Source organism: Pinus tabuliformis, chromosome X, assembly GCF_031772625.1.
Source record: "Pinus tabuliformis cultivar Carrire ecotype Pingquan chromosome X, CPIR1, whole genome shotgun sequence".
Lineage (NCBI taxonomy): Eukaryota > Viridiplantae > Streptophyta > Pinopsida > Pinales > Pinaceae > Pinus > Pinus tabuliformis.
The window spans coordinates 867,084,643-867,102,128 of NC_142308.1; the positions used below are offsets into that span (position 1 = coordinate 867,084,643).

General features: G+C 33.7%; 2 protein-coding genes across 4 annotated transcripts; one reads left to right on the forward strand and one right to left on the reverse strand.

Annotated features, from left to right (window-relative positions):
- The first annotated feature begins 1,171 nt into the window (after nt 1–1,171).
- Nucleotides 1,172–3,442, forward strand: LOC149142453 (uncharacterized). Its single transcript, XM_089451486.1, has 4 exons — nt 1,172–1,344; nt 1,429–2,346; nt 2,641–2,743; nt 3,092–3,442. Exons 1-4 carry the CDS (start codon nt 1,172–1,174, stop codon nt 3,440–3,442), a joined length of 1,545 nt encoding a protein of 514 aa, XP_089307612.1.
- Nucleotides 3,443–12,990: 9,548 nt separating this feature from the next.
- Nucleotides 12,991–14,605, reverse strand: LOC149142454 (glucan endo-1,3-beta-glucosidase 1-like). Of its 3 annotated transcripts, none has more exons than XM_089449147.1 (3): nt 13,743–14,602; nt 13,531–13,558; nt 12,991–13,349 (listed from the first exon to the last, which is right to left on the reverse strand). In XM_089449147.1, exons 1-3 carry the CDS (start codon nt 14,148–14,150, stop codon nt 13,324–13,326), a joined length of 462 nt encoding a protein of 153 aa, XP_089305273.1. In that variant the 5' UTR covers nt 14,151–14,602; the 3' UTR covers nt 12,991–13,323. The 3 variants fall into 3 exon arrangements, with proteins under 3 accessions (XP_089305273.1, XP_089305271.1, XP_089305272.1); XM_089449145.1 differs by having other exon boundaries at nt 13,724–14,599; XM_089449146.1 differs by having other exon boundaries at nt 12,991–13,558; nt 13,743–14,605.
- Nucleotides 14,606–17,486: the final 2,881 nt, after the last annotated feature.

The window sequence follows — 17,486 nt, forward strand, 5'->3', positions numbered from 1 at the left end:
TTTCTCTTTATTAATAATAGTGCTAGAGGCAGCTACAAAGGTTTGAAAGACCGCTTGGATGCCTTTCATTTCGCGAAGAGTGGGTGTTCCAAACAAACAGATATCATCAACATATTCTTGATTTGTGGTCAACAAATCCTACCCATATAGCTTTAGACCTTTGATAGAACCCTATAATCAAGACCATAATAAAAAACTTCCAAAGCCATTCATAGCCAGAATGAACAAAAAGGGGGATAAAGGATCACCTTGATGCAATCCTTGAGACGAGTTGAAAGTAGAAGATGGGGATGCACTAACTAGGATGGAGAAAAAAGGTGAAGATATGAGTGAAAATATCTAAGAGATCCAATGCTAAGAAAAACCAAAGGCATCAAGAACCTGAAGCAAATAGTCCCAATTGAGACAGTCATATGCTTTAGATAGGTCCAATTTAATCAACATACTTGGTTTCTTTAGAGTTCGAAGCGAATGGATAATTTCTTAGGCTATAAAAATATCCTCTATAATATGTCGTCCTTCCACAAACCCAGTTTGTTCTGGTGAAATAAGAATGAAAAGCAAAGGTTTTAAATGGTGTACCATGACAGTAGATATCACTTTATATATAACATTGCATAAGGATATGGGGCAAAAATTGCTAGGATCCTCTGAACTATCGACGTTAGGCACTAAAGTAATAAAAGTCAGATTGAGTCCCTTCCATATTGGTTGTGTTTGTGAGGATTCCTCTACTAATTCAAATATCTTGTATCCAAGAAAAGACCATCATGCTTTGATAAAAATACGAAGTGAACCCATCTGGCCCTGGTGCTTTATTTTTGGGCATACCATCACTACGATTTCAACTTCTGAAAATAAGATAAGGCGTATTCGGCCTATCTCTTTATGCAACACCACCTTCAAAATAATGTCAAAGATCATCACTCAAAGGCTGAAAGGTAAATTATCAGATACAATATCAAAGGAACAGTTTGGTTTTCTTAAGGGTTGGAGCATCCATGATGCAGCAGCTGTAACTCAGGAGGCATTATTTTCTATACACGCCAAGAAAAGTGAAGCGGTCTTACTTAAAGTTGACCTGAGGAAAGCATATGATTGTATTGATTGGGCCTAAATCAAGTGTTTATTGGCTAAAATTGGGCTGAAGAGCAACATGATTAAGTGGATCATGGCGTGTATCGATCCTGTGGATTACGCTATAATCATAAATGGCTTTCTGACTCCCTTCTTCAGTGCTGAGAGGGGGCTTCGCCAAGGATGTGCTCTGTCCCCATTATTATTTATTTTGGCCATTGACTCCCTCAGTTTACACATCCATAAGGCAGTTGAAGAGAAAGCATGGTATCCTCTCAAAATTTGCAGGGACATATCTCTGTCTCATAATTTATTCGTAGACGACATATTATTATTTGCCATGTTTTGCAGGTCTACTTGGATGCATCTTCATATGATTTTGAATAAATTTCAAAGGGCCACGGGACTTCAGGTAAATCTGGACAAATCAACTATAATCCATTCTGATCTAAAGTTGGATGATGTAGCTTGGCTATCTGATCTTTTTGGTGTTAAAGCTTTCCATATCAGCAATGGCATTAAATATCTGGGCTTCCGAATCAAAGCGACTGGCTATTCCAGAGCCGATTGGTCCTGGCTGGTGGACAGATTCTATAGGAGAATCTCGGGATGGGAATTTCGTTGTCTTTCATTGGCTGGGAGAATTGTTTTAGTTCAATCTATACTAAATCAATTGTTTGTTTATTGGGCTCACCTTTTTCACCTACCAGCGAGCATTATCAACAGCATGAACAGTTTGTCTGCAAATTTCATATGGGGGGGTCGCGCAGAAAAGCATAAATATCACCTTATAAAGCTCTCTGGCATCTCTATTCCTAAGTCATTGGGTGGATGGGGTTTATTAAATCTGAGAATCTTCGGCAGAGCCCTCCTATGCAAATCGTTATGGAGAGCTATTCAAGGGGATGGTCTGTGGAGCCAGCTGATTAAATCTAAATATCTTGCCAATAAGGATTTTCATGTATGGTATCGTAGAGGCAAAATAGGCGTATCATATGGATCTCCCATTTGGCGTAGCTTTCGGAAAGCTGAGGCTATCGTTCTGGAGCATCTGATATGGCATTTTCAAAAGGGCAATAAAATCATTATAGGCAAAGACCTCTTTAGGTGCGGATCAGAGGTAATTGATATCCCTATCTCTCTTCTTAATCATTTCCATAGAGGCGGTATTTTTTTCTGGGATAAATTGATCGCTGCCTGGGAGGGTCCTATGCCGCGTTGGAAAGATTCTTCGGTTCTGAACATTCCCAAAAATTATGAGCAGCAGTGGTACAGCATAATCCGTAGACTACATAAAGGGGGTCTCACCTGCACAAGAGAATCGGACTTTTTATCCTGGGACATCTCTAGTGATTCAGAAAATATAACAATCAAAGGAATATATCAACTGCTGATTGGGCAGCACTTCTCCTGGTCCCCGATTTTTCCACTCATTTTCTGGAAGGATGGTTGTCCTATGAAGATGGTCCTTTTCGTTTGGCTCACTTTCCATAATCGGAATCTGACTTGGGAAAACTTATTGAAAAGAGGATGGTCTGGTCCTAATGTTTGTTCTTTATGCAGGGAAGAGGCGGAATCGAACCTTCACATTTTTCTTAAATGCAAGCATTCACTTCAAATTTGGCAAGATTTAGAAAGAGCCTATGGCTTCAAACTTGATATGCAGGTTTCAATTCAGGAGTGGCTCGTTGATTGCAGCAAGAAACAGATTTTATAGCGTAGAATATGCATCATATCCATATGGTTTATTTGGAAATGGCGTAACTCTTGTATCTTTAACCATTCCAATTATTCCCCAACTAAAGTTTTTGATTTAATCTCTGCTTATGTAGACTCGCTCCCACAAAAGAAAGTGCAGAATTCAAACACATCCCCAGCCAGGTTTTCTATAGCTCATCTTCATCAGCCATCAGCTTTTTTCGACGGGGTAGCTCAAAAGGGCCAATGTGGATGTGGTTTCCACTTAAAGATATCTGCTAACTCTCACTTCTCTGATTTCTGGCATGGGGGTCAGGGATCCAATAATCTGGCTGAAGCCATGGCTCTCTCAGGTCTTTTAAAATTTTGTATATTCCTAGACATTCAACAAGTGGCTTTTTATGGTGATTCAAAGCTATGGGTTGATTCAGTAAATCAAAAAAACTTCATTCTGGCTCAACATCTGTCTCGATGGAGAGATAGGATACACTACTACTGGACCTGCCTGGAGAATTGCTCTATTCAGCACATCAATAGGGACGAAAACATTACGGCAGACAATCTTTCAAAAAAGGGTCTTTCTTCTACTTCTGAATATTGGCATCTCGAGATTGTATCTGATGACTCCCATTATCAGATATCTGATTTTTCCCTTCCAGACCTTTAATGCTTTACACATAAGACAATCTCATATATTTTTTGAGTTTTTGATATCAGAAATTATCAGTTTAGATATCACGACATTATATAGTTCTATAGATTATAGGCTTTTATTTCCTCATATCCTTATGGGATCATAGCTCTGTTCTGCATAATCAGAAATAGTATGTATCATCAGTTCTTATATCTCTCATATAATACATATAGCTTTTTTTCTATGAAAAAAAAAAAGAATTTTATTGTAATTGATAAATTAGCTTCTCAACAAAAATAGTTGGCATTGATGAGTAGGAAAAAAAAAAAGGATGCATGAGCCTCATGAGAAGTTTGAAAGCATGAAAAGAATTTTTGATCCTTCGGATTATTTTCTTCAAGATGGATCTCTATTTTCGAAAAAGTAATAGTTTGGATTTAAGAAATAGTTTAATCCAAAAATCACCAAATGGAAAATTGAGTCGTCATTTTAACGCGACAAAACCCAAGGCCTTTTCGTAGAGAAAAATCATAATGAAAACACTATACGGTATGGCTCATTCTTTGTGCCAATTGAACCATCTGAAAAGAGATCCATAAATTTTGTTTTAACTTTGTTTAAAAAAATAGTCATTAAATAATTTTACTTTTGTGGTTGGAGAGGGATTTACAAATCTTGCATATTACCTCGTTCCATGTTTGGAGATAAATGATGTCACAAAGAGTACAGATATTTTACTAATTAGTTTTAAAAGAAAATGCCAGGGTAGAGTTATTTCACCACATTCCATGTTGGGAGATAAATGATGTCGCAAAGAGTTGTTATTTTTCCAATTATTTTTAAATGAAATTGTTAGGTTAGAGCTATTTAATAGTTATTTTTAAGAAATTGTAAAGTGAGAATATTTATTTAGTTATTATACCTATATTATGTATTTAATCTTTTTTATGGTTTATTAGTTTGTTTTTCATTTTAAAATTTTATGTTTATTTATAAATAACATTGAGAAAAATTTTTATTTTTTATTTTATTTGTATTGTGATTGGCTAAGTTTTATTATAAACTCTTGATTTACTATTTTTTTTTGTTTTTTTTTATTTTTTTTTCTATTTTCATGAATTATAATTTTTTCTCTATATTTTCAATTTAAAATGACTTATTATTTTATTAAATGTATATTTTAATAAATTCAATATTATATATATTAATAAAAACAATATTAGTTAATCATAATTCTTAATTTTTGGTGATGGCATTCAATAATACAACATTTTATTAGTTGTTTTATTTTTGTGATGAAATCTTTGTTTTTATTATTTTTTAGTATATATAAAATAAACATATATATTAAAGTGTACTGCAAAACATTAATAACATTAAAAATATTGTTACTTCTAAGTTCAAGGAAAAAATGTGGTGTGAGAAAGATTTAGAAGCTAAAAGAAAATTAAGATATTATAAGGAGATTATCAACCTCACCCTGGAAGATCAAAAGTATCTCTCTGTTTTAACTAGCTCAAAAAAGAAAATTAATATAGCCAAGATTAGAACGAACTCTCATGAGCTCCATAGTGAAACCAGTAGTGAAACGGGTTGTTGGGCAGTTCCTAAAACACCATGGATGGAAAGGATCTGCCATCTCTGTGAGAATATGAACATCGAGGATGAAAATCACTTGCTCTTAGAGTGCCCTGCATACAACCACATTAGATATCAGTTTTATAATCTTTGTCGCAATACTGACCTTCCTAGCCTTTTACGATGTCAAAATTATAATGAGCTCAGGGGACTTCTCTCCAAGATTTTTGAGCATAGGAATAAAATCTTAAATCAAACTAAATAATTTGTTTTTTAAGTTTGATGAATCAAAGTTTGGTCTCAGTGGACATTAACCACCATCATCATCATCAATATTAATTAATCATATTTCTTAATTTTTGGTGATGGCATTAACATTATAACATTTTATTAATTATTCTAAAAAAAACTTTATTATTTTTTAGTTTAATTAAACTATATTTAAGCTAAGCAACAAATATTAATTACTATATAACTTTTATTTTTAAGAAATTATAATATTTTATATATTTTTCAAAAATAAAGTGTTTTTAAAAATTTATTAGGAAAAATATATATATATATATATATATATATTCCATTACAATTAAAATTTCTTGCAATCCAACTTAAAAATCAAACACAATATTAACGTAAATTAAATTGGCATATAACCGAAATTCATAAATTTTCTTGAACTGTTTTTTAAAAGCGCTTTCAAAATAAAACACATAATACAAGTATGAAATATTTTATTAAAAAAAAAATGAGATGTACCTTAGAAAAGAGAAAAGTAAGATAAAAAAATACTTACGACAAATTAAAATACGGAAAGCATATTCCTTACAACTAAAATAATGTATATGAAAGAGATTAAACATTAAATATTTTATTGATATTCATATAACGAATATATAATTTAATTGAATTTTTAATAATAGAATTTGAGTGAGTTTAATAATTAATAATATTTGTGTTTTTATAAAAGTTTTAATATTTATATTAAAAAAACATTATTATAGTGAATTAATAATTAATTAGATTAATATTGGTTAAGTTTAAGATGAAATTTAGAAATTGTCACTATGACGTTAGAGTATATCTAATAATTTTAAGCTAAATATACTAGGAATTTATGACTTAGTAAAAGTCTAGACTCGCATGAGAGCTTACTCTTTGAGCCTTATCACACAGAGTAAAGATGTCACTCAATAGATCTCCCAAGATTTAAAACCAGGTAAAAGAGAATAATAATATCAAAATTAGATATATATATATATATATATATAATCTAATTTTAAAATGGTAAAGATGTACACCAAATCGGTGGTGTATAAGATGTATTTACTTAAATAATATTATTATAAGTTATAAGTAACAAATCTATTTTGATATAAAATATTTTTTAATTAATTTAATTATTGTATTGATTATGTCACTGAGTTATTTTTTGGATATAATAAGAAAAAATGTATATTTCAAAATTTTATAAATAATAATAATAATCTAATATTAAAGTTACAACAAACACCAAATTGCAATTGAAAGGATTTCAGTGGAGGTGTCCATACTCTACCCCTCTAAATTTGAACAGTAACTTTTTATGAATAAATACATGTTCTTAACCTCTATAAAGTTTATAAAAAATGTGAAAATGAGTATGGCACTGCATATGACAGCAAAAGGTCCTTCTTAAACTAAAGAAGAGCCAAATACTGTCCCCACAAATAACAACATATGAAAGCCTCTAGTTAGGATAAGAAGACCAATTTCCTAAACCAAAACCATAACATTATAATAGTAATACTAAAAAGTATTAGAAATTTAATAAGTTTACAAACAGTGTTGGTGTAAATGCATTCCAGAAGATCACAATGGAATCTTACCAACCAAATTCACACTCATTGGCCCTCCCACCAACCATTGCTCTTACCAACCACATTCACACTCATGGGCATTTGAACTATGCAAAGAATCCAATCAACTGTAATGGAAGAACATTGGAAATCTCGACCAAGGGGGCTTAAGCCTTCACAAGCATAACACAATTCGGGATGCAATGTAAGAAATATCCCACAAGTGGCCTAGTGTTGTAATGAAGTCTTTAGAAAACAATAGGGAAACTCTTAGTCTTTAGAAAACAATAGGGCAACTCTAACAATGTTAGGGATAAGTTATGGTCCAGCCAATTTCTAGTTTAATGTTTTATATAGTAATAATAATAAAAATATGTGATTGCATGGGATAATTAGCTTTCTATTTAATCACTGGGATGGCAGCCAAGTGAGAAGTCTTCACTCTTTTTTTGTATACATGTTCCAACATTCCATTAAAGTGAATATGGATCATTATTTTAATTTATATGATAAAATGGATATTTTTTTTTTGTAAGCTACGGTATGACCTTTTCTATTATATACAGCAAAAATAAAATATACATTCGCAGGTGACCTCAACCCGCCCCGTAGGGAAACCGGGTCTGTTGGTCACCCATAGTTTGAGAATGTCTACTTGCCATCTTAGCTTGAAAAACAACATGTTTAAAACTATAGCAGCATCCTATCTACATTCTGTCTCTTAATGCCTAGTCTCGAATACATAACATAAACTACCATACTGGCTGGTTCTCTAATGTTTATCAAAAAATTCAAAAAATAACAGAGCAAAACATTCAGTCTACCATGATTTCTTGCTTGATTTCCTCTTCACGCTTCGCCTTGGTTAATTCCTTCAACATGCCGCAGATTTCCTCCATTTTGCTATCCTGCTTCCGTATCATGAGCTGTAGATTGGTCATCTCCTTAGTCATATCTGGCAGACCTTGAGCTATCTCTGTTATCTCTACAGCGACCTGCTCCATTGCTCTGGCTAACAGATGTTTCATAACCCAATACATGTGTAATGCCTATTTATATAACGTTAGGCGCCCTCTTGTATTCCCAGGATCCGGAATGAGGGTGTTCCATTCCTCCATTTCTGGATCAGAGGGTTCTTCCAGAACTTTGTTTTCCAGAGCATCTATTATCCTTCTGATATCTTCGTTGGTGCCTTTGACATATGCTTTCTCCGCTTCCTAAGCAACCTGCTCTGTGGATCGTCGACCTCGTTTTTGCTGGTTCAAGGCCGGAATCTCAGTCTCGCAATGGTCCGCCTGACATGTTCTTCCTCGACCCCTTCGCCTCCTGCCTTTTCCTCTTCTCGTAAGTCTGCCCCTATTGTTACTCCTGCTGCTTTGCCCTACTTCGAAAGTCACCCTCGCCCTGCATTCCTCCTTCCCTATCTCCATTTCCCTTTCTCTGCAATCTCCTTCTTCTTCCGTTGTTCGTTCCTGCTCCCTCCATGTATTCCTCCCTTCCCCCTCCTTCACCTGCCTTTCCTTCCTTCCTCCCTCTGCCATATCATCTTGCTTTCATTTAAGTCAGTGCCCCAAGTCTCTCTACCAACCTGCTTCGCTCTTCGCCACCTTTCCGGTCTTCAAATTATCTGTCTTTCTTCTTGCTCCTGCTCTTGAATGAATACCGCCACCTAACCCTTGTTTCACCAGATAATCGCCGCCGATCTTCTCCCCTGCCATTTTCATAATTATACATGTTTCTTGTCTTGGTATGCGTTCTCCTCTGCATGCCGTCGCTGCTAGCCTAATAATGATAGCTTTGATGTGTGGCGTGTACTGCCCTATACTACATCCCATCACGGCCTTATGTTGTCCATCTTTCTCCACCCTGATCGGGGTATGTGTGTTAGCATGATCATGGTTGTATTGTATCATTATTATCTTGTTTGGTGATTCGGTTTAGGTTTTCCCATCTTGTCGTGGCCAGCTGGGATGTCCATATGGTATCTACTTTTCCATCCGGTTCGTTGCATCCCTAGTTTTCCAGGTAGTCTGCTGGTCTATTGCCTTCTCTTCTTACATGATGAATGACCTTATACTCAATACGTTTCATTGATTCTTCTAAGTCCTGGATGAGACCCGCCGTCCTCCAGCTCTTAGCCACTTGTTCCCATAACTTGCCATGATTTAGTTTTCTGATTGTCTCTATTACCAAATTTGAGTCACCTTCTATTTCTAATTTCATATATCCATTTCTTATTGCGATCCTGATTCCTTGATATGCCGCCATGAACTCGGCTTCGTTGTTACTCATTATACCTCCTCTGTCTGCATAGATCCATCTGGTTTGGCCTTGGCTATCTCTAAAGACCTCGCCATATCTAGCAAGTCTCGGATTTCCTTTTGATGCTCCATCAAAATTAAGTTTGATGAAACCGTCCTGAGGGCGAATGAACACAGCTGGGCTTTGGTTTTTTATACCTTGTGTTTTTTGTTGATGAGGGTGAACCATCCTAGGTTCCAAGTTTAGCTTTCTTAAAATACAGCTCTCTTCCTCCGAGGTTCTCCAATCTTCCTGATCCCACGCTTCCGATAGAATTGTTTCTCGTATTAGGTTTTTAGTTCTTTTCCATAAGTCCTCAGGGGTGGTGGTCTTACCTTGAAAAATCCTTCTATTTCTCTCTTTTCAGATGTTCCATATGTTGAAACCCATTACCAGGCTCCATGCTCTTCTGACCACCGGGCTTTGAAATTGTCCCTTCCCCCATTGGAATAGAGTTTGAACTATGTCCAGGGGATTTCGGTTCGACTTTCCAAAGAGGCTTCTAGTCTCTTCCCATTGGTGTTGGGCTACCGAACGACGGTTTAAGATATGTTCCTGATCTTCGACATTTTGTCTACATAAGCTACATCTTGGTGGTCTTACGAACCCTCTTTTCTGGATTTGATCCCATGTAAGTATGCGTCTTCTGCCCACTAACCAGACAAATATGGTGACCTTTGGCCACCACCTATTCTTCCATAATTGTTTCCATTCTTGTGTTCAGTCCTCCTGTGCTTGCTTGGCCTTTATGATATATGCTTCTTTGACTGTGAAGGTGCCTTTTGTGGTTCCGCCTCATCTAAGGATATCTGGTCCATCTCTGTTTTTAATCCTTCTTGAGTCCATCTCCTTTATTATCCTGGCTTTTAGCTCTTCATCGATGTTGTTATCCCATTCTTCAGGTCTTATCCATTCCCTCCACATCTCATTTTCTCCTCCTTCCTTCCAGTAGTCTTTGACATGGATTAAGCCTTTGGCCTTGGCTTCCCTATAAATGTTTTGCAACCCCTGAATTTCCACCATTTTTCCCCTCTGTTGTCAGGTTTCCTCCCAGAATTTTGTTGTCCTTCCATTTCTTATTTCCCAAAAAGCATGTCAATTTATGATGTCTCTGTTCTGGCTCGCCAGTTCCCATATCGTAGATCCTTTTGGCATCTCTTCCTTTCTCATAATTTCTTCCGCTGTTGTGGGCATGTTATATTTTAGTGTCCATATTTCCTTCCATAAATCTTTGCCTCCATTCATCCACCGCCACCAAAGTTTCGCCACTAGGACTTGATTTAAAATCAATGGATCTCTTAGCCCTAACCCCCCTTCCTCCTTTGTTTTTGTTAAGCTGTTCCATGAACTTAGGGCCCATTTCTTCTACTATTTTGGTCCTCCCCATAGGAATTTCCTGTAGATTTCAATCATTTTGGCACAGACTCCTTTCGGAACTGCCATAACCGATAGGGGATAGATTGGGATTGATTGCAGTGTCGATTTAAGAAGCACTAATCTAGCTGCTATATTCAGAGTCCTAAAGGACCAGTTTTCTAATCTGCTCTTAAGTTTCTCTAAAATGCGCTACCAGTTAGCTATCCTTAGCGAACTTATATCGAGCATGGTTCCTAGGTACTTGGTGGGTAGCTCTCCCTTCCTGAACCCCAAAGTTCTTGTCAGGTGGGTTTTAACCATTTCAGGTGAGTTGAAGATAAAGGTGCTCGATTTATCCTTATTTATTTCAGTACCTGAAATGATAAAATGGATATTAATTTATAACTATTATTTATATTTATATATTTCACAATTCCATATTTAAAAATAATTTTATTTCTAATTATATCAATTAAATTTATTAAGTTTGTATATGTTTATTAATTATATGTTTTATATAAATCATTATTATTTAAGTTTATTTGACAATGATATGTATTGTGAAAAATTGTTTTAATTTGATTAATAAAAACAAGATTGCAATATAACAAATTGAGTTCAATCAATTTATTATTATTGTTACTTTTACTTGTTATTAATTTTTAATTGTGTTGACATTATGTTTTATTATTTTTATTTATTTGATACTCCATTTTATTGTTACTATAATATCTATTCAATAGTGTATTATAAAATATTTTATGGTCACTAACCTTTTTTGAATGCAAAACTTGTAGAAAGGTTTTTATTTAGAGACATTTGATTCCTCCAAACAATTGGAACTCTAAAGTTTAAATAAATCTATATTAATTTTTAATAATATTATTTATATTTATATAAATTTCACATTTGAATATATATATTAAATCTTAATAATACAAAACATTATTATTTTTAATTTTTTAAAACCTTAATAATAAAACTTCACATTTTTTTAAATACCCAATAACTTTTTCTAATATGTTTTATAGTTTTTTAATTTAATTTTTTAATATAATATGAATAACATTTTTTTGTTTGAAAACAATTTTGGAAAAAATCACATTGATAAATTTAAGCCTACACGTTTCAAACCAAAATAACATTGTTTCATTTTACAAAAAATATATCTCTTCCAAATTATTGTTTTATGAATAAATATTATATCTCCTCCAAACTAAACACAAAGATATTAAAAATTTTAATTAAAAATAATACAAAAATTAAATTGCTTTTCTAAACTAATAGGTATATCTCCTCCAAACTAAACACACAACTATTAAAAATTTTAATTAAAAATAATATCACAAATATTAAAAAATTTAATTAAAAATAATATAAAGGTTAAATTGTTTTCAAAACTAATTAGTGAAGGGATTTAATTTATAATACTAATAATAAATAGCTTATTTTTAAATTAACTTTTTACATAATAAAAAATAAATTAAATTAAGTTTATAAATAAAAATAAAATTTATATATATATATAAAAAAAAATATAATTGAAAACAACATCATAAAAAACATTTATTTTAATTTTTTTTAAATATAAATTTTAATAATAAAATATAAAAAATTTGCAACCAATAATTCATTTTTAATAAAAATTTGGCATAATAATAATAAAATTTACAAGTTATATATTAAAAGTTATATCTTATTAAAAGTTTTGATACACCATGTCTATTCTCTTAACAACATTTATCCATACTTCCAATAACATGTATGCAGAATCTTTTATCTTTTACTTTTTATACAGGGTAGAAAAGTTGAATTGTTTTTTAAAACCAATTAATAAAGTGATCAACTCATTCACAGTCCAAGTAAAAAAGTTGAATTGCTTTTTAAAACCAATTAGTGAAGTGATCAACTCATTCGCGATCCAAGTAAAAAAGTTGAATTGCTTTTTAAAACCAATTAGTGAAGTGATCAACTCATTCCTACTCTAAGGGTTTTTTACCAGTAGGCTATAACCATTGAAATGTATCTATCCCATTCAAACATATTTATAAATTCATTGCAATTTTATATTATTCACAACATAGGAAAAAATTCATAACACTTCAATAACTTTCTGGCTCACCTCAAATAAGATTTTGGCTCCCCATTTCTTACCTGGTATTAAAAAGTTGTGAAAAATGAGATATCATTTCCTGAAATCCAGTGTAAATATTTTGCACTGATCCCTGATTCAAGGCCCTTCACTTTTATAAGGATAAGTGCTCACAAAAATTAAATTCATAATGTGCCCAGAATATTGTTGTTTGCATTGTCTTCTAAAACCATTCTGAATTATGACTGATTTATAATTTTGCAAAGTTGACGAGAACAGAGAACTGCTACTGTCATTTAAAATACATCAAAAGTTGTAGAGGTAAAAGGACGGAAAAAGTACAATATTTAAAGTTACAGTGCAATTCATTTGAATTTAAGCCTTGCCTTGGGCATGCTCGACTCATGTATAAGCCAAACTACAAGAAGAAAATCAAGCCTAATATTTTACAGTATTCATATCCTTCCAAATTTTATCAGCTCATTGGTATAATAGCCTGATAATCACAATCAAAATTTTAGCGAGCCAGTATTTCCAAGATACCACACTTGCTAGCCAACAGATTTACCATAACATCTTAACCAGGTTGTTTTGCCAACTGCTTGTAACAAATTTAGCATAAAATCTGCAACCAGGTTGTATTCATGGAAGTCTAGTCTCCTAAGGCACAAGAAGAGTGATAATAAGAGACAACCATAGAAACAAAGGCAGCGCGAGCGCAGAAGTGCAGGATTTCTTTTCTGGCCTTCCACTCACATCAGCAACTTCTTGCCCAGACCTTGAAAAACACAACAAAATACTGAACACATTATTTTGCACCATAAAACAAGTTGTTCTTGGGTTGCAAAATATACTGTCATGCATGCAGAATTACAGGAGCCATTCCAGTGAAGTACTCTGTACCTTGACAGAGAACGCTAAATGGTTTATATCAGTAAAACTTGAGCGCAGGAATTTACCTGAATGCGTAGAAGCAGCCAGGATAACCTGCGTGGCCAGTGACAGAAGCACAAGCATTTTAGAAGAAGCCTGCAGAAAAATCAACTGCTCAAACAACAAACAAACTATACAATAAAATGAACATACATTCCATTTTTTTTACATTGGAGTTGCAGATTGGGGAAGGGGGAATATTAATATTATTGGGCTTACTTGGGCTGACATCTATTACCATTGCAGCACCCTGGAAATCACAGGACCCCGGTGCCTTCATGTTTTTTTGATAATACCTGTTGAATGCAAATGAGGCATGGGCGAATAAAGTATTGGGCGCATAGCAAGACCCACCAGGTTGTATAGGGCCACAATCTGCATAACCAGGGCCACAGGCCCAATCCAGAGCTGCTTGCAAACTAATGGGGTCAGTACCGTATCTTGCAACACACCATGTGTTATCTTCTTCTTTGCTCTGACCCCCGACTTCTGTTAAATTTTGCCCATCAAAATGAGTCCTATTGGAGTTTAAAATGCCCAAATGTTGGACTTCACTGAAGCGATCAAAAGCAAGTACCCCGGAGGGGATTCGAACGAGGGACATTGTGAAAAGAAGCCACCAGGCTGGTAGGTCAGCGAGCACCATAAGAGCTAGGTTAGGGGACGATCGGGATTATGGCTAATATATGGGTGGAAAATGTTGACTCAGGAATTTACAGAAGTAAATACACTGAGCCAAACTGGTAAGGTTAACTATGTTATAATTCCAATCCCCTGTTCACACCCCTGTTGATAAACCTGAGACTCACAGAGGCCAAATACAATGCATGAGAATGGTTATTGGAATCAGCTATATTAGGTTGATGATGCCGGGAGGCTTGCACGCCTTCCCATCTTCCAGAGCAACAGCCTGTCATGTGATACATAAACCCAGAATCCCAATATCCCAATATTGCCTCACTTCTCACCAAAATCCAGGCAGCCTGCCCAGGTAATTATGATGATGGTCGAAGGAATTCAGACCGGAACATCTGCATTTCTTGATTCAAATTCTATTTCCAATGCAAAGGGTGTACTCTGGTTGAGAAAATTAATGACAAATGTGAACCATTTATTGCTCACTGTGGACGGCCGTAGACTTTCATCCCACGCCACCAGAGTTGAGAGCGGGAAAGTTGAAAAGCGACTACACATGGCATTGGCCGCTTCTTTTAACCTTTATCTGGCTACGATGAGCGGTACGCATTCCTGAGTCTGGCACCGGTGGACCACAGCTCTTACTGATATTGACCATGAGGTACCAAGACGGAGACAGGCTTTAGCGCGCCCATTTTTGTTCTTTCTGCCCTTTCCCAGGCAGGGAAGGAAGACGGGGAGGAGACTGGGTCCTGTTGTGATCATTGCTTATGTTTGATGTGTGTGATTCTAGAATCTTAGGAGCCTGCATCATGATTGATGAGTTGTAGCTAGTTCTAAACCTCGTTGGTCAACCACTCTCCCCAGGCCTGGAATCTTAAATCCCTTTTGCTAGTAAAATGAAAATTTAATGATGTTTTTTTTGGTTGGTATTTCTCATGTTTTTTCATTTTTTATTCGACAATGTTTTTACATTTTTCATGTTTTTTATTTTACATTCTATTTAAATTTTGTGAGTGTCAATTTCTTTTTATCTGAAAATTTTCTTTCAACTATTCTTGCATCCCAACTTTCATTAATCTCCCTCTAAAAATGCCTTGTTTTTCCCTAAAGTAGCATATGTGTTTCAAGATAGCATACAACCATTTTTTAAAGATTTTATAAAGCTTTTCAGCTTTGGGGGTTTAATAGTTTTGGCTATGTACTTTAATTTTAACATGTGAAAGGCATAGTAAAGGCCAAAAAGTTATAACAATAACCACCATTGGATGAGATGGAGTTATGCATCCCTCTAGCCATAATAGAGGTGGAAAACCTGCATCAATAGGAATATATTAAATGAAAGTAACTAATTGTCTAAGAACTATGGGCCATCACAAATGACTTGTTGGTGAAGCTCACTGATGACACCTTTAATTTTGTAGTTACAATCTATGATAGCTTGTGTTTAAAGTAACAATGATTATGTATGTAGTTAATACAACCATCGAGACTTAAATTAATGTTTTTAATGGTTTTCTAACATATGATTTTTGTTATGGAGTTGCATTTAGTGGGTTTTTTTAGACTTTTCGGTAGGGGAATCAGGCTAAAAATTTTGAGGTGAAATTTTGATCTGTGTTATTTAAACTGGTTTTTTTACTATATATATCGATTCAACACCCTGGAAAACCCTTAGGGCACTTCGATTTTGTGATCTCAATAAATTTCTGCCAAATTTTAAAGAAATTAGACTCTTGATTTGTGTTATTTAAATTGGTTTTTTGACTGTATATCGATTCAACACCTTGGAAAACCCCTAGGGCACTTCGAACTTGTGATTTCAATAAATTTTTGCTAAATTTTAAAGAAATTAGACTGAAAAAAACCCGAAAAACTTCCAAAAAATCTCACTAAAGACAACTGATTTTGTTATTTCTACAAAATCTTACAATTTAAATATTTAATAACATAAATGTTTTTGATATTGTAAATTTCGAAATCTCTTATAATATTTCTTCATAGTTATTTTTCAATAAAATATTAATTTTATATATTGTTGTATTAATTATAATGTTTCTTCATAGTTATTTTCCAATAAAATGTTAATTTTGTATTTACATATTGTTGTATTAATTGTGAAATAAGTAGTCTTACCAACCAAGCATAACCTAAAAGTGAGTTTATGAGTATAAAAATATTTGAAACTTATGTTTCCCTGGGAATAAATTAAAGCGATTTGTCATAAGGATTTTAAAAATATATATTAATTTTCATGGTTTTTTATTATTTTTTTTACTATTTTATTATGGCTTTTTACGGAAGGGTTAGAAAGAACCTTGTAAACCCATCTACTTTATTTTCTCAAGTGAAGCGATTTCAAAGAAGTATCCCAAACCAAAATATAGAATGAAAAAGACAAAATCATGTGTTTAATTTAATAGTGTGGCGAAATTAAAGTGAGTTTTTATTTTTGAGTGTGATTTTTTGGAAGTTTTTGGGTGGATTTTTCTGGTCTAATTTCTCTAAAATCTGACTGGATTCATTAAAATCACAAGATTGATGGTTAAACCTGCACAATAAAAATGTCCTAGGGGTTTTTCACGATATTGAATCCATATATCTAATCAAGAAACTAGTTTAAATAACACAAATCAAAATTTCACCACAAATTTTTCCGCCAAATTCCATCACAATAAAAACAACTCCAAATCAAAATAATAATAAAATTTTAAAATCGGTTAAAAACTAAATATATTTCGATTGTTGAGTTCAATTTATCTATCGTAAGTACCCTATACATTTAAATAAAAAATCAATATGGCTGGTTTTCGTCAATTTATATTGGTGCACGTGGCACCTGAGCAAGGAGCTCCATGTTATTTTACCGCAGATATTGAGAGATGGAGTTGCTTATTGGGAAGATCTAAAGAAAATAAACCTTTGTTTTCAAAATATTTATACTATGAGGAGCAAACTTTTACCGAGTATTCGGACCAAGTGACCTTCATTCTTTTTCATGAGAACGAACGTCAGGGCCTGTGGCTTTGTAAAGGCGAGTAATCCCGTGTTGCTTAAACGTTTGGTATAAATTTTGGTCAATACAACTTTATTTTCAAAAGTTGAGAAAATAAATTCCATGTTGAAGACTCCAATGTCCATTAAAAATTGTTCATTGTGCTATGTTTAGGAATATTCTTAAATGTTTTATTCTCTAAACATTTTTGAAGTAAAATCTTTGGAGTCAAACATGCGATGCTTTTTTTTCAGAAAGAAAAAGCTTCATGATTTATATTAAGAGAATATAAAAGTCCAGATACAAGCGAAGGCATGAGGCCTTGATGCAAATTATACAGAAACCTGTTAC

Coding starts and splice junctions, on each gene's coding strand:
- LOC149142454 (XM_089449145.1), bottom strand. CDS start 14,150: ATGGTGCTCGCTGACCTACCAGCCTGGTGGCTTCTTTTCACAATGTCC. Junction 13,559..13,723: donor GGTAATAGATGTCAGCCCAA/GTAAGCCCAATA, acceptor CTGGCCACGCAG/GTTATCCTGGCTGCTTCTAC. Junction 13,350..13,530: donor GGCTGCTTCTACGCATTCAG/GTAAATTCCTGC, acceptor GTGTTTTTCAAG/GTCTGGGCAAGAAGTTGCTG.
- LOC149142453 (XM_089451486.1), top strand. CDS start 1,172: ATGGCGTGTATCGATCCTGTGGATTACGCTATAATCATAAATGGCTTT. Junction 1,345..1,428: donor GCAGTTGAAGAGAAAGCATG/GTATCCTCTCAA, acceptor CATGTTTTGCAG/GTCTACTTGGATGCATCTTC. Junction 2,744..3,091: donor GCTTCAAACTTGATATGCAG/GTTTCAATTCAG, acceptor CATGGGGGTCAG/GGATCCAATAATCTGGCTGA.